This window comes from Lolium perenne, chromosome 7 (genome assembly GCF_019359855.2).
Source record: "Lolium perenne isolate Kyuss_39 chromosome 7, Kyuss_2.0, whole genome shotgun sequence".
Lineage (NCBI taxonomy): Eukaryota > Viridiplantae > Streptophyta > Magnoliopsida > Poales > Poaceae > Lolium > Lolium perenne.
This window is the reverse complement of record NC_067250.2, coordinates 188,630,455-188,645,133: the sequence shown is the minus strand read 5'-3', so window position 1 is coordinate 188,645,133 and position 14,679 is coordinate 188,630,455. Positions and strand designations below refer to the sequence as shown.

The following is a 14,679-nucleotide window of genomic DNA, read 5'->3' as shown; positions in this document are numbered from 1 at the left end:
TTCGTGTATATATTTTACAGAAACGTGAAATCAAAGTTGGGGATAAAGTAGCTGGAAGACAATGGTACTACACATGCAAATAGAAAGAAAAAAGCAAAAAAAACTGGCTACAATGCTCAAGTCCTTGTAGCAGCGGCAAAAACACCCCCAAGAAAAAAACTGAAATCCAAGTTCTTTATAAGAGACGACTTCCAACAAGGAAACAATGCACAAACCCCCTCTCTCAAAACAATGCCTTCAACAAGTTATTGCCAGACAAAACCTATTACAGCCAGACTTTGGATTTGCAACAACCATTAAACTTCACATGTGATGTCGCTCCCACTTGCATACCGTCGGTACAAATCCCGAAATAACAAGCAACGCAAAGACTCGAACCACCATTATTAGTCCTCATATCTCGGCTTCCCTGCCATTCTCCGTCTCTGACTTCACCATGGAAAGAAAAATACATGTTTCATGATGACAACAGATAGCGGAGCTTGACGCAGTCCCTCCCGAAACCAAACGGTCGGGAAAAACATGGGTGCGCACGACCGAATCCCATCTGATCCTGCAATCTTTAGGCATGATTTTCCCAAGGGAGTTCGCCGGCGGAGCCTTCTAGAACTTGACACCCTGCCCATATCAAGGAGAAAATGCATCAAGCAGGTCTTCATCTTGGCGTGAGAGGAACCCTAGAACCGCCGCCTTTATTCAGGCCGAGCCCATCCTCGGCCGCTCGACCTACCAAAAAAGACTAGTAGATTGATGGTGGCACACATATTGAACATGCACCGCCGGAGAACGGAGATCGGCGTGGGATCCCAAGATCACCCACCACAGATCCCATCAAGGCCATCCACATACGGGGAGGAGGCCGCTGCCTCGGCTCCCATGGTGATGCGGGCAAAGCCGCCTTCGTTGCTACGCATAGGAGCCAACAGGGTGCAAGATCGGGGCCCTCACGAGCCTGCCTTGTCGCCGCTGCCAACCATCAGCCGCGCAGCTCCTCTGGCCGTTGCCGCGCACTACCGTAGCTGAAAGAGGAAGAGTGGGGCGCCACCATCGCCCCACCTGTCCACGCCCAGCAGATCCCCACCACCGCCATGACGCGCAGGCTTTGCCCGGCGGCACCTCCGACTGTGGCAGAGGGAGGGGAGGTTATGGGAGGGGGCGAGGGGATCGGTAGGGGGGGGGGGGGGGCATATGCGGGGCAGTGCCGCCGCACAGGGGTCACAAGAGTAGGAGGTTAGTGACATGGGCATACCCTTCGGGTACCCATTATTAGTATACCAGGCTCGGCCCAATATGGAGAAGACCCAATATGGAGAAGGCCCAACAAGGCAACCCGAAGAATTAGTCGACTAGGACTCTTGTAAAACCCTAGGCTGGTTGCATATATAAAGCTAGCCAGGGCACCCGATATAAAGAGGACAAGATATAGACAGAATAGAGACAACATAGATTTGTTAGCAGCACGTAGGGATCCTCCACCGAGGGGACCCGAAGCTGGGTACGTCGTGTGCCTAATCTCGTTCCCGGAATCTCCATCGTCGCTCTCCCGAAACCCTAGTCTACAATACGTAGGCATTGCCGAGGTATTCCCTCGTCAATTGGCGCCGTCTGTGGGAAATCGCGACGACTGGATTTTGTTATCTGGGCGGGATCCGTCGAGTTCATTATCAACAACTTGGAGATTGCATCCGAAGAAACAGTCATCGAGTTCGCTGGATTATTTTCGAAGCTGGCTGGATCGATCGAGTCTTAGATCAGCCTATACGGATAACATATTCCAAGTAGAAGCGGAGGCGAAGTGCAAGTGAAATTTCAGAAAAAAAATCGGAAGCAGCGCATCCAGAAAGAAAATCTTCGAGTTCGTTATCAGCTACTTCATCGGCCGGCCGACAGGATTTTTTCACGTAGATCCATCTAGTTCGTCCGCCAAGCAAAGGAATTGAGCGTATGAGAATCGGACGTGGAGACAAGAACCAGGCAACGCCAAATCTCAAGGCTAGCCTGTGCACCCGAGGCTCCGTCAACAAATCGGGATTGGCCGGAAGTTATGCAGTTATGGCAATTTTCGTCGCGTTTGTACGCAAGCAAGGGATCCAAGATTAGGTTGTCTGCTCTGATATCATCATTGCAAGAAAAAAAATAAAGAATACAAAGCATCTAGGCGTGAATCCAAGCTTCAAGGCACTAGATGGGTTGTTTCCTTCGCTTCTTTTCATGAAAACGAGCAAGTCGTGGTCTCATCCCGTTTGAGAAATCATCGTCACAATTTCAACATTAGACAAAGAGATCATCAGGTGCTATCTTTCTAATTACGCAATATTTATTTCGCAAAATATCTTTTGGTTTGTACTATTAGCGGGCAGTTTTTGCGCCGTAATATAATTGCAGATCGGGAATAAGTTTCGACTACTACGTTATGTCGACCCGTTCGCCATCATGCGACTCATCTTGTGGACGCGCAATTATTTCGACTGCGTCATCTTCATCGACCACGCGGGCTAGAATTCGCGCGACTACATCAACCATGCCGGCCAGGAGCTGTGCGACTATATCAGCTACTCTCAGCTGGAAGCCGCGCACCTACATCGACTGTCCGTTCCACAACCTGCTTCAGCCACGACCCCATCTTACCCGATATAAAGCTAAGTGTTAATCTTCGGAGACTCAATTATTATTTACTTTCGCCACGCTCAAATACTCGGGGGCTGCACCATTACGTTATTGCAGCAAATTCACCCAAACACTAGGGGCTACGCCATTACTTTGTTACCACAAATACACTTGGTTACTTGGTGAAATTCTTTTCTTCGCCTCTGGATATATCTACTTCGGCTGAGTGGATTTATTTTCGGCTCAATGGAATTATTTTCTTCGGATCAATGGATTCATCTTTTTCGGCTTACTGGATTCTTCTTCATCGGATTCATCTTATAAGATTCATCTATATGAATATTACTGGCTTACTCTTATACAACATTACCCGAGGCGTTTCGGGTCACTGGATTTATCATCGGGGATTATTACTGGATTTATTTTCTTTGGCGGATTCATCTTCTATATTATTGGATTATTCGGTTCAATGGATTAATCTTCTATAATTATTACTGGACCTATTTTCTTCGGATCATTGGATTCATCCTCTATGATATCAGCGGATTCATCTTCTATGGTTATTACTAAATTCTTCGGGTCAATGGATTCATCTTCTACGGCTATTGCTGGATATATTTTCTTCGAGACAATTTCCTCTACGATATCGGCGGATTCATCCTCAATATATGCTCTATATTTAATGGCATAATCCTCAATATGGGTTCATCTCAAATACTTCATCTTAGATACATCTCCAAGTATTTCATCTTTAATGGGCTTCATCATAAATGGCTTCACCTTATATGATGCTACGATTCCGTCAACTTCTTTCGACATCGTGGCTAAACACTCGGGGGCTCGACAACGACTTCGCCTCGAGTAACAACTGTGACACGACATCTAAGCAACAATCATGACAACACCCCAGAAGTGCTCGGGGGCTCGAATATTTCTTCATCAACAATATGGCGGCATCTACTTTCGCTATTTCGTGGTTTTTTACTTCAGCTCGACTTCTTTTCGGCACTCGAAGACTTCATCGCATCAACTTCGTCGTGTCCAAAAAGCTAAGTGTTCTTTTATTTCGCACAAAGTTGATTATAGTTTACTTTCGTCGCATCCGACAGTTGGGGGCTGTGCGGCATAAATTCACTTTACATATCATCGAATCTGAGCATCTGACACCGCATGCGAAAAAGAGAGTCAAGGGAAAGATAGAAAAAGTTTTTTTATTTGTGCAGGAGAAAGCAAATTTCAAAGTATATAAAACAGAACCCGACGAAATTGTCTACAGGGAGAACTCGACGAAATTGTCTTCAAGAACGGATAGAACCCGACGAAATCAAAAGAGCACCCGACAAAATCTTCTTTAGGGAGGAACCCGACGAAATCAAAATAGCACCTGACGAAATCTTCTTCAGGGAGGAACCCGATAAAATCGTGAGAGAACCCGACAAAATTTTCTTCAAAAGAGAACCCGACGAAATTTTATGCAAGGAGGTCCCGAAGAATTATCTTCAGGGAGGTCCCGAAGAATTATCTTCAGGGAGGTCCCGAAGAATTATCCTCAAAGAGGACCCGAAGAATTGTCCTCAAGGAGGACCCGAAGAAATTTTCCTGAAGGAGGAACTCGACGAAATTATCATCAAGGAGGAACCAAAAAAAAAAAAAAAAAAAAAAAAGAGAGAGAGAAAAGAGGACAGACAAATCTTCGGGTCTATTGACTCGTCATTTGTTCCGAGCAAGAGTATCGGCGATGTACCCGACAATATAGAAGAATCCAATATATGCGGCTGTTTCATCACGCTCGAGAAAAATATAGAAGAACCCGCAAAATGGGTCACTGCATCAGCCGAACAAGGCACTCGACAATATATTCTCAGAACGCCAAAGTTGCGATCAATTTCTGAATGCCGCAAATTTGCGAAGGTAAGACCCCAGATCCGTTCTGCTGGGCGTGGCATCGCCGAAGACTGCGCTCTGCTACTTTTATCCGTATCAACAGATACGAAGAAAAATCCTAACGGACGCGTTAGGTACCCGATAAATTTTACTGGGACTCGTCAGAATGGTAAGACCTTAAGCGGCACCTGTCGAAGTTTACACCAGTATCCCGAGATCATGTCCAGGGACGTGATCTTGAAGTAGGTTTTTGCGGATTGCCACTAGAGCAGTTAACTAGTACCTGATCCGTCAGATGAACTAGCCCCAACTACCATTATCCCTGTACAATATAGATATGGATGTCAAATAAAAATAGCAACGGCCTGGAGTCGATAAAAAGAGGGGCTGCGCCAAGTTCTTTATCGAGTAGTACAACTTGAGCCTATGCCAGGTGCAAGCACTTGCTCATAGGCTCGGGGGCTACTCTTATCGAGAGTATTGTTCATCCTCCCGATAAGATACAAGAAAGAGGAAAAGTTGTGGTGTCGATTAAAAGCAAGTTGAGCCTACACCCAAGTGCAAACACTTGGTTGTAGCCTCGGGGGCTACTCCCATCGGGAGCGCTGGTCGCGCCACCCGATAGAAAAGTAACTTCGACAGCATTTATGACAATCAAGGTTGGTAGACTCAACTCGATTCTATGACTCGAGTGGAGCCTACTCCCATCGGGAGCACATGGATTTCATCAAGTTCTCCAGAAATATAGTTAAGTTCTTCATCGAGTAGTACAACTTGAGTCTATGCCCAAGTGCAAGCACTTGCCCATAGACTCGGGGGCTACTCCCATCGGGAGCGCTGCCGCGCACCCGATAATTTCAAGAATCATCGACATCATCTACGCTGCACATGATCTTCGACATGGACCTCGCCTTGTATTTCTTCGACATCAGAGATGGTTATGCTTGGAGTTTCTACGCAAGTCTTCGACTTCCCTATAAACTCGGGGGCTACTGACATGGGCATACCCTTCGGGTACCCATTATTAGTATACCAGGCTCGGCCCAATATGGAGAAGACCCAATATGGAGAAGGCCCAACAAGGCAACCCGAAGAAGTAGTCGACTAGGACTCTTGTAAAACCCTAGGCTGGTTGCATATATAAAGCTAGCCAGGGCACCCGATATAAAGAGGACAAGATATAGACAGAATAGAGACAACATAGATCCGCCTATGGCGACACCCTGTAAACACATTGTGATCATATACTGGATTGCTAGCAGCACGTAGGGATCCTCCACCGAGGGGACCCGAAGCTGGGTACGTCGTGTGCCTAATCTCGTTCCCGGAATCTCCATCGTCGCTCTCCCGAAACCCTAGTCTACAATACGTAGGCATTGCCGAGGTATTCCCTCGTCAGTTAGGTCATGGGCTTCAGGAGGAGATGAATAGGTCCAAAAACAGCATACCTGCAAATACATACTAATGTTTGTTTTCCCATAATTTTAGTTTGAGCCTCAATATCAAGGCTGCGTCCACCTGCATAAACATAGTAATCAACCTACATCAGAGCCGAGAATATACATCACTATTATTATTAAAACGGTTTTGCTAGAAATTTAGGCGCCTGATTTTTATTAAGTCTAAGTCGCTTTTTTTGCCATCTGATTTGTCTCGTGATCCGTGCTGATATGGGAAGTGCAAGTGACTGGTATTTCTTAGTTGCGCACGAGTTGCAACTCATATTTTCTCAATTACACACGGGGTTGCAACTAATAATTTTTTAGTTGCATATAGGTTGCAACTGATATTTTGTAAGTTGCGCATGGGTTGCAACTGATATTTTCCTAGTTGCGCATATATTGTAAGCTGTACTTTTTCCGGTTGGGCATGGGCTGCAACTGGTATTTTCTCACTTGCGTACTAGTTGCAACTGATATCTCAGTTGCGCATAAGTTGTAACTAATATTTCTCAGTTGTGCATAAGTTGTAACTAATATTTTCTCCGTTACATATGTTTTCATATTTTCTCAGTTGTGTATGGGTTGCAACTTGTATTTTCTCAATTACATATGCAAATTGAATAGCTAAGAAATCAACTTAGACTTAATAAAAATCTGTCGCCTGATATCTAGACGCTCACTTATTAAAAGGGAGTGGCTGGGTCTCAGTGGACTGAGAAATCGGCAGGTCTCAGTCGACGAGGACGAATAGGCTATCCATTGTAGAGTTCGTCTCATGTTTCTTCTAGCACTAGTTTCTTAGCTGACCGTTCTCGTTTTTATCTATGGGCTTTTTTCAATTGTGTGTTGCATGTCTCCGGTCAGAACGGCCCATACAAAACTAATCAGCCTATGTTAATCCTGATTAAGCAGACAACTTAAAAAATGTTGTAGGTACGTGTCTCTTTGAAACAGAGGAAACATAGAAAAATATGCAACTCCTAGATCGAAAACCGAAAAAATATTTTGATGATATAGTTGCACGATTTTTTTTAAATGCAACTATGGTGTGATAAAATAGTGCAACCTATAAATAATTAAAAAAACATGAAAAACTTACAAATAGGATATTGTTTGCACTTTTTCATCAAATAGTTGCATATTTCTAAAAAAAAAGTGCAACTTGTACTGAAAATCGGTTTGAGTTGCACATTTCTTGAGAAAATGTGCATCTCGTATCGAAAAACCGGTTTGATTTGCATATTTCAAAAAAAGTGCAACTCGTACAGAAAACCGGTTTGAGGTGCACATTTTGGAGAGAAGTGCAACTCATACTACAACTCGCACCGGAACCCGTTTGAGTTGCACATTTCTCAAGAAAGGTACAACTCACAACTCACACCGAAAATCTATTTGCATTGCACATTTTTAAAGAAAAGTGCAACTTATACGGAAAACCACAAAACCACTTTGAGTTGCACATTCCTTGAGAAAAATGCAACTTGCACCGAAAACCTCTTTGAGTTGTACATTTTTCCAGAAAAGTGCAACTCATACTAAAAAAAACTATTTGAGTTGCACATTTCTCGAGAAAAGTGCAACTCGTACTAAAAGCCAGTTTGAGTTACAGATTTCTCAAGAAACGTGCAACTCACTCCGCAAACTGATTGTGATTTTTTTTAGAAAAGTGCATCTCATATAGAAAACCTGTTTAAGTTGCATATTTATAAAAAAAATGTGCAACTCATATTAAAACCGGTTTGAGTTGCACATCCTATATAACTAAGAAGTTCATCCCCACTATCTATTTCTCTTGACATGCAGCATATCCACTCACCAAATTGCCACCTCAGCAATTATTATTTCAGTTTTCTATTAATTTTTGTTTCTTCTGTCTCACAAAAGCTACCGGTTTGGTTCCTGCAAACACCGATGCCATTAGCTAAACCCACGCATCAGCATGTCATAAAATGACCGTATCATCTTCTCTGCAGTACTTTCCTCTTCATCTCCCCACATTGGAAATTAACGCACCGAGCAACTGAGGTAGGCGATCAGCCGGCCACCTCTTCATTCCCCTATGTCCACCTTGAAACTCCTCCTATAAACAGTCGATTCATCTACAACCAATGGAATAATCCCTCGCTTATTAGCTCACCGAGCAACACCACCGATGGCATCTCCCCAAGAATACACGGCCGCATCAGACACCACAACCGTCTTGGAAACCAGCAGCAGCCTGCGGCGTGCCAGGGCGGCGCGGCAGCCAGACATTCACATTGGATGCGTGTCGATGTATTTCTGTCTACCCTGCTCGCCAAACTGAGTGCCAGCAAGAAGGCAGGCGAGCCCACCATCATCGTCTATGCACCCGCGTCTGAGTGCATCATCTTCTTGGCGTCGCATACCCGCCATACCGGTCCACATTGAGGTTGGCCGTCGTTGCGGCGGGCCAGAGGTAGCTGCTATCGTCCTTCCAGCACATCGCCAAGTCTTCTCCAGGCTGTAGCTCGCTCAGCATATCCTATGTGCTCGCCTAGATATCCTTCATATACACGTGATTTCATTACTGTCTGTTTAATTAGGTAATCATGTGGTTTGTTTTGCTTAGGTTGTTCTCGGATGCGATTACAGTTTCATTTATTTTGGTAGATTGCAGGAGGTGTATCCCGTAACTATTACTCCATGGTGTACCTACAAGCTCGGAATACACATTTTTCTTGAGCAGGTTACCGCTCATTTCTCCTCGGCTGATTCCCCCTTCATCTTGCCAATGCAGCCCACAAGGCCAGGACAGGAAGGTAGATGAGCAGGATTTTTCTGTGGACCATTTTTCTTGCCGGCCGGATTTGGATCACATATTCACTCTTACCACTGAAACTGTTTTTTCTCTCCAACGTGTAAGTCGTGCATTTACCATCAGGCCATGTTCGTAAAAACCTCTTCCTCTTTTGATTTTCTGCTTCTTAATCCAAAGTGGGCATGTGCAGTATCATGATACAGTTTTTACAATTAAAGAAGTGTTCGATGAAGCTGTTGGCTTATGCATGACACCGTGATTTTCTTTTAGTTTGAGGAGTACCAAAAAAAGAGAGGAGCCAAGTGAGTTGTCCTTACGCTGGTTTGTATGATCAGTGGCAGCTTTATAAGATGAGATTCTGTAATATCAGTCACATTCTCACATGATTTATGGTACCTCTACACCTAATCGGTTTTAGCATCTCATTGTCAAAGTATTTTTGGAGCTCCATTTCCATCTGAAACGGCGACGGCTTCGATCATATATTGTACATTACTTATTTATCACTGCTCACTATATAGTACTAGCTAGGTATATTGCTGTTTCCAGAATGTTGTGGACATACCGGAAATATAAGCAATAGATACTTCTTGCTAGATGTGCATTCACTATTTCTAGATTACTACAGAGGACCTGCGGCAATTCATCTTCGGATCTATGGATGATAAAAATATTCAAATGTTAAGGTGTTTGTGTTTATGATAACCACTACAATATTCTGAGAAGACAATTGGCAAGTCTTATGTCTACACATCCATTGGTTTCAAGCACCGATCCGTTCTGTGGATCATCTTTCTTGCTACTTGAATATTCGAGATTGTGAGGTGGACAAAAAAGTTCACAAATCAAAATGACAGTATTTCTTCAAGAAAAATATGTTACTTGATGTTTGTGAATGATTTAGGCTTATGATGGCTTATATACCCCTGTTAGAATCTCCAATATCGTATTCAATCAAATATTCCGCAGCAACGTGCGGGTTATCATCTAGTTTCTTGAGAATAGTGTAACTCATACCAAAAACTAGTTTGGGTTGCACATTTCCTTGAAAAGGTGCAAGTCTCACCGAAAACCTATTGCAAGTTGAATCTTTGTTTTTCAAAAAGTGCCACTCTTATCTAACCAGTTTGTCAAGAATGCCACTCTTATCTAACCAGTAAAACCCGTTAAATGCATACATTTAATAAGACATATTAAGAAATAAAGTAAAAGGGGAGATAAGAGAAATAACATACATAAAGACAAGAATAGATAATAAAAGAAAAAAAATGATAAATGATAAAAGAAACTAGTTCGGCCATTTGCAACAAAGTTTTTTCAAGTTGCAGAATAAATAAATAAGGTGACACGTAATCTACGCGTAATATATGTAGAGAGACGGTGGAATTTACGCATCTAATATTATAGCCCAGTGGTAATTACTGTTGCGAAGCTATCCGGAAGTTGAGAGTTCGAACAACATCTTCCACATATGTTTTTTCCTCTACCCGAACCTGTACGAATATAAAAGAAACACGAATCTTGACACGAGAAATGGACGGCTATGTAAATCGACTGAGACATAAATTAATCTCAGTCGCCTGAGGATTAGCAAATCCGTTATTAGAAACCCATACTAATAATAAACTAACATTATTATTAAAAACTCTACAAGTAAATACACACGAGAAGGAATCTTAGTTTTCTTTGTAGCGAAGCAAAGCTGGAGACAGAGTCCCAGACAGCAAAGCCACCGCCGCGTCTCCGGGCCCCATCTCTCCCCATCCACGTGTCCGGACGGACGGTCCAGATCCTTCTCGTAGTGGAGCAGGTAGTCGGCCAGCCTACGGCCTACGCCCACACAACACGGCCGCGGCTCCGCCTCCACCTCACCATCGACTCCTCCTCCTCCTCCTCTTCTTCCTCCATCTCACCGTCGCTATTCAGATCGACGCGTCCTCCACTCCATTAACCAACCCACTCCACCTTACCGATCGATCGGGACCCCGGCGCCGCCATGTCGATGCTGGACGCCTTCTTCGGCAAGGGCGGGGGCGGCGGCGGCTTCCGCGGCGCCAAGTGGTACGGTCTTCTCTCGGAATCTTGGCCGGGACACGAGTTCTTGGTTTCTCAATTGGTCTAAATTCCGCGACTTTCTTCTGATTCGGTTCGTTTCTTGACGCGCCAGCAAGACGCTGCTCAAGCTGTCCATCCCGCGGATAAAGCTGCTGCGGAACCGGAGGGAGCTGCAGCTGCGCCAGATGCGCCGGGACATCGCCAAGCTCCTCGAGGCCGGCCAGGAGGCCACCGCCAGAATCAGGGTAAAGGACGACCTCTAGTTTAGGCTAGTACCGGGGTCTTGGATTTCATGACCGATGGTTTAATTGCGTTGATGCGGTCGCAGGTGGAGCACATCATCCGGGAGGAGAACATGATGGCGGCGCAGGAGATCCTCGAGCTCTTCTGCGAGCTCGTCTCCGTCCGCCTGCCCATCATCGAGGCGCAAAAGTTTGTAACCTGTCCTGCTCCCTCAGTCTCTCTTATTCAGTAACCATATGTAGGCTAAGGCTTAGTGTTCTTTGTTTTATGCAATTGTTTTTGTGGGTCGAGTTCTTTACATACACCCTCAACTAGGCATGTCAAATTCCACTCAAGTGTGCTGGAGCAGTGGAGCTGCTGTCCTGGCTGGCTTGAGCTGATTAGTACTAATTTATGGCTAATGCCCTGTGGCACTTGTAGGTTAAGTTCATCTCTTTAGTCCGATAGTAGCTGCAATCTGTTGTTAGTGCTCAGTTGCATTTGCAGTTGGACCGGCATGTCATGAATGACATTGCTATTCAACTTGAAACATGGCTTTCTTTCATGTGTGTAAGTGTTCATCTATTTCCAAACATGTTACTTAGCCTCTCGAATATATTATATCAGTTCTTTATTCTGTAATATAGAACAACTTTTCTACATGTAATTTGAAAGGATGCATACGTATGCCCCTAAGCATCAGATTGTTGCCTCCTTTTGACCTTCCCCAAAGAGTGGCACTAAATTATCCTTCTAAATCCTTAGTCAATTCTTTGTTCAAGTGTATCTTCTCAAACGTGGTGGTTAATGGTTACACAATTTCTGTTGGCTTTTGCAGCTAAATTATTGGTGCTGACCTTTTAAATTTCTTTGCCTGCTTCAGGGAATGCCCTATAGATCTCAAGGAGGCGATATCCAGCATCTGTTTTGCTGCTCCAAGATGCTCAGATTTGCCTGAACTGATCCAAGTCCAGATGATGTTTGCCACAAAGTATGGGAAAGAATTTGTTGCTGCAGCTGCAGAGCTTATGCCAGATTGTGGGGTCAACCGGCAGGTCATGTGCCAACTTCCATCGAAAGTATTTTAGTTATGCTATACCTAACGATTAGAAGGATGCTGAAACGATCTGAATCAATGCCTCTGCAGATCATTGAACTGCTTTCTATCCGTCCTCCTCCGGTTGAAGTGAAGATGAAACTCCTGAAGGAGATTGCTGAGGAGCACGAGATCGATTGGGATCCTTCAGAAACAGAGACAGAATATCTTAAACCCCATGAAGATCTGTTGGTAAGTGTTTGCACTTTGCACAACAGAAACTAAGGTTAGTTCATTATTTTTAATCTCACCTCGCAAATGTTTCCTTCCATTAGAATGGACCTACCTACTTCAGTGGCTCAACGCTTCCTCTTCCAAAGGAGAAACATGAGGAGACAGTAGCTACAAGTGCTGCGGTCCAATCTAATGAAGACGATGAGTCTGGTGGCGGTTTTGATGAGCTGGATTTGCCTGAAGTTCCAAAAGCAGTAATTCGCCCGGTTTCTGATACTCCATCAACCCCAGATATTGGTCCACATGTGCAAAGCTCCCAGTCGGCTCCTCATGAATTCTCAAACCCGTCTGCTCATGAATTCTCAAAGCCGGCTGCTCATGAATTCTCAAACCCGTCCGACTTGGAAGAGAATCCAACAGCTGATGCTACGTTCTATAATAACCTGAAAAGTTCACAGCCCCCTGTTTCAGCACCATTTGCTCAGCCAAGTATGCCAGCTCTCCCAAATGAAAAGAAGCAATTTGTTCCTTTTGCCTCTCCCCCACCATTTGCTTCTGCTTCTTCAATGGAGAGCAATGACTCGATTCCCTTAAATTCTCCAACACCTGCATTGAAGCCAACAGAGCCAGAATTCTACACAAGAACAATTGATGAAGTGGTGACCCCTCCCCAAACACTAAACGATTTTAACATGTTCTCGAAGCATTCAGAGCAGGTGCACTCGGCATCTCCCATGGAGAGCAGGCAAAATATTGATTTGGATGACGTGCTTTCAGCTGCCCAAACTGCTGCTGATTCAGCAGAGCGAGCTGCATCGGCAGCCCGTGCTGCAGCAAACCTTGCGCAACTGCGTATTGCCGATCTAAAGAAGAACAGTAGGGCTTATGAGAACTACAACGATGGTAGCGAGAAGGAAAGTCATCATCAAACTGAGGTGACACAGAAACCAGCATTTGATCATCAGGACTCCTTTTCCAATGACATGCAGGGTTATGCACCTTCTCATGTGCCTCAGAGATCGCCATCGTTGGAGGACGATCCATTCTCCTACCCCAACCTTTTCTCATCGAAGCCTTGAGTGCTAGTTGTCTGCATATTAGCTCTCCCGCATAGTTTGATGTCTTGGGTGTGATGTCTGTGAAGCCTTGTTTGGACCCTTAGTGTTTGGCTATTTTCTCGGAAATTCCTCTGTATGCTGAGTTGATGCGGAAAAAGGCGGCACCAGCAGTTTTACTAGGTTAATGCCCTTTCTTGTTCACTGTCTGTAAATTGTAAATGCTTGGTTGTTGTATGGAATTTCGGAGATCTCAGACCTCTACAGGAAATAAAATCTGAACACAAGTGAATGTCTTTTAAGATCTTTTTTTATCTTTTAAGTAAATGTCATGATTGAACATGGTGGGAGTGATGTACGTAGGTCATTATTTCAACTTTCTTTTTTGCAATGCTGAAAAACGAGAGAAAGCTACCTATTGACCGTTGACGTACATTAGTCTAAGAGAGGGAAAAGCATATCATGGAGAGTGAACTGAAGCTTGATCGGTTGCATGTGGTAGTTACAGTAGTACATAGACATAGTACATGGCACAAAGTCCTGCAGCCTTTTAAATGGGGTTCAGGACAAAGCACGATGGACATGCAGGCGTAACAGAAATATATGCTGCTGCTGTTCGAAATCTGAAGGAACTATCCTCGTCCCAAGATGGCTATAAATTTGACTAGAGCTGTAGGGCAGCAGCTTCACAGATCCAGAATGGACAAGTTCTATTGTAGCCAGTTTCGTGGTGCTTGCCAGGCACTGAAAGTGAGAATTGGAGGAAAACAAACCGGTCTTGAAAGGTGAACAATCGTTTGTCGCAGATCCAGCTTGTCTTCCTCCAATATCTCACTTTCGGTCGATTGCCTGGCGTCTGCAGCCTAGAGAGAACCATTAGACCGGGTTAGCTAGGAATAGACATGCGCCGCTCAAAGCTAGGATTAGAGGGGACTGAATCATCCATCGGAAAGACAGAATGATGGTTCAGTTTCTTCTAATATCTCACCTTGAGTGGTCCATCTGGGAACCATGCAGAGCTAGGTACCACAGAAACAAGGGTAGTCGCCCAATGTGAGAATTGGAGGAGATCAAACTGAGGCAGATATAATTAAACTGGAGTAGCTTTCTCAAAAACCAGACTTCTTTTGTCAAAAAGAATCAAGAAAACATACTTCTAGGGGTGCATCTCACAAAACCACACTTTATATGACAGAATATTTCTCTAAACCACACTTAGTCAGAAGGCTTGTGAAATGTTCTGTCTGCAAAAGTGTGGTTTTGTAAATACATTCCTCAAGTGGGGTTCTCGATAGTTTTGACAAAGAAGGTGTGGTTTTGAGAAATTGACTCATTAAACTGTCTTATGGCCTAGTTTGTTTTCCT

The 14,679-nt window shown here is 44.3% G+C and overlaps 1 protein-coding gene across 1 annotated transcript; it reads left to right on the top strand.

Moving 5' to 3' along the window:
* The first annotated feature begins 10,556 nt into the window (after positions 1-10,556).
* On the top strand, positions 10,557-13,616 carry LOC127326258 (uncharacterized). The gene is made up of 6 exons (XM_051353112.2): positions 10,557-10,773; positions 10,880-11,012; positions 11,096-11,199; positions 11,873-12,044; positions 12,137-12,277; positions 12,361-13,616. Exons 1-6 carry the CDS (start codon positions 10,709-10,711, stop codon positions 13,336-13,338), a joined length of 1,593 nt encoding a protein of 530 aa, XP_051209072.1. The 5' UTR covers positions 10,557-10,708; the 3' UTR covers positions 13,339-13,616.
* The last annotated feature ends 1,063 nt before the right edge of the window (positions 13,617-14,679 follow it).

Bases quoted from the DNA above. Each gene is read 5' to 3' on its own strand.
- LOC127326258 (XM_051353112.2), top strand. From the start codon at position 10,709: ATGTCGATGCTGGACGCCTTCTTCGGCAAGGGCGGGGGCGGCGGCGGC. The intron at 10,774-10,879 runs GTACGGTCTTCT...TTGACGCGCCAG, and splicing joins GGCTTCCGCGGCGCCAAGTG to CAAGACGCTGCTCAAGCTGT. The intron at 12,045-12,136 runs GTCATGTGCCAA...ATGCCTCTGCAG, and splicing joins ATTGTGGGGTCAACCGGCAG to ATCATTGAACTGCTTTCTAT.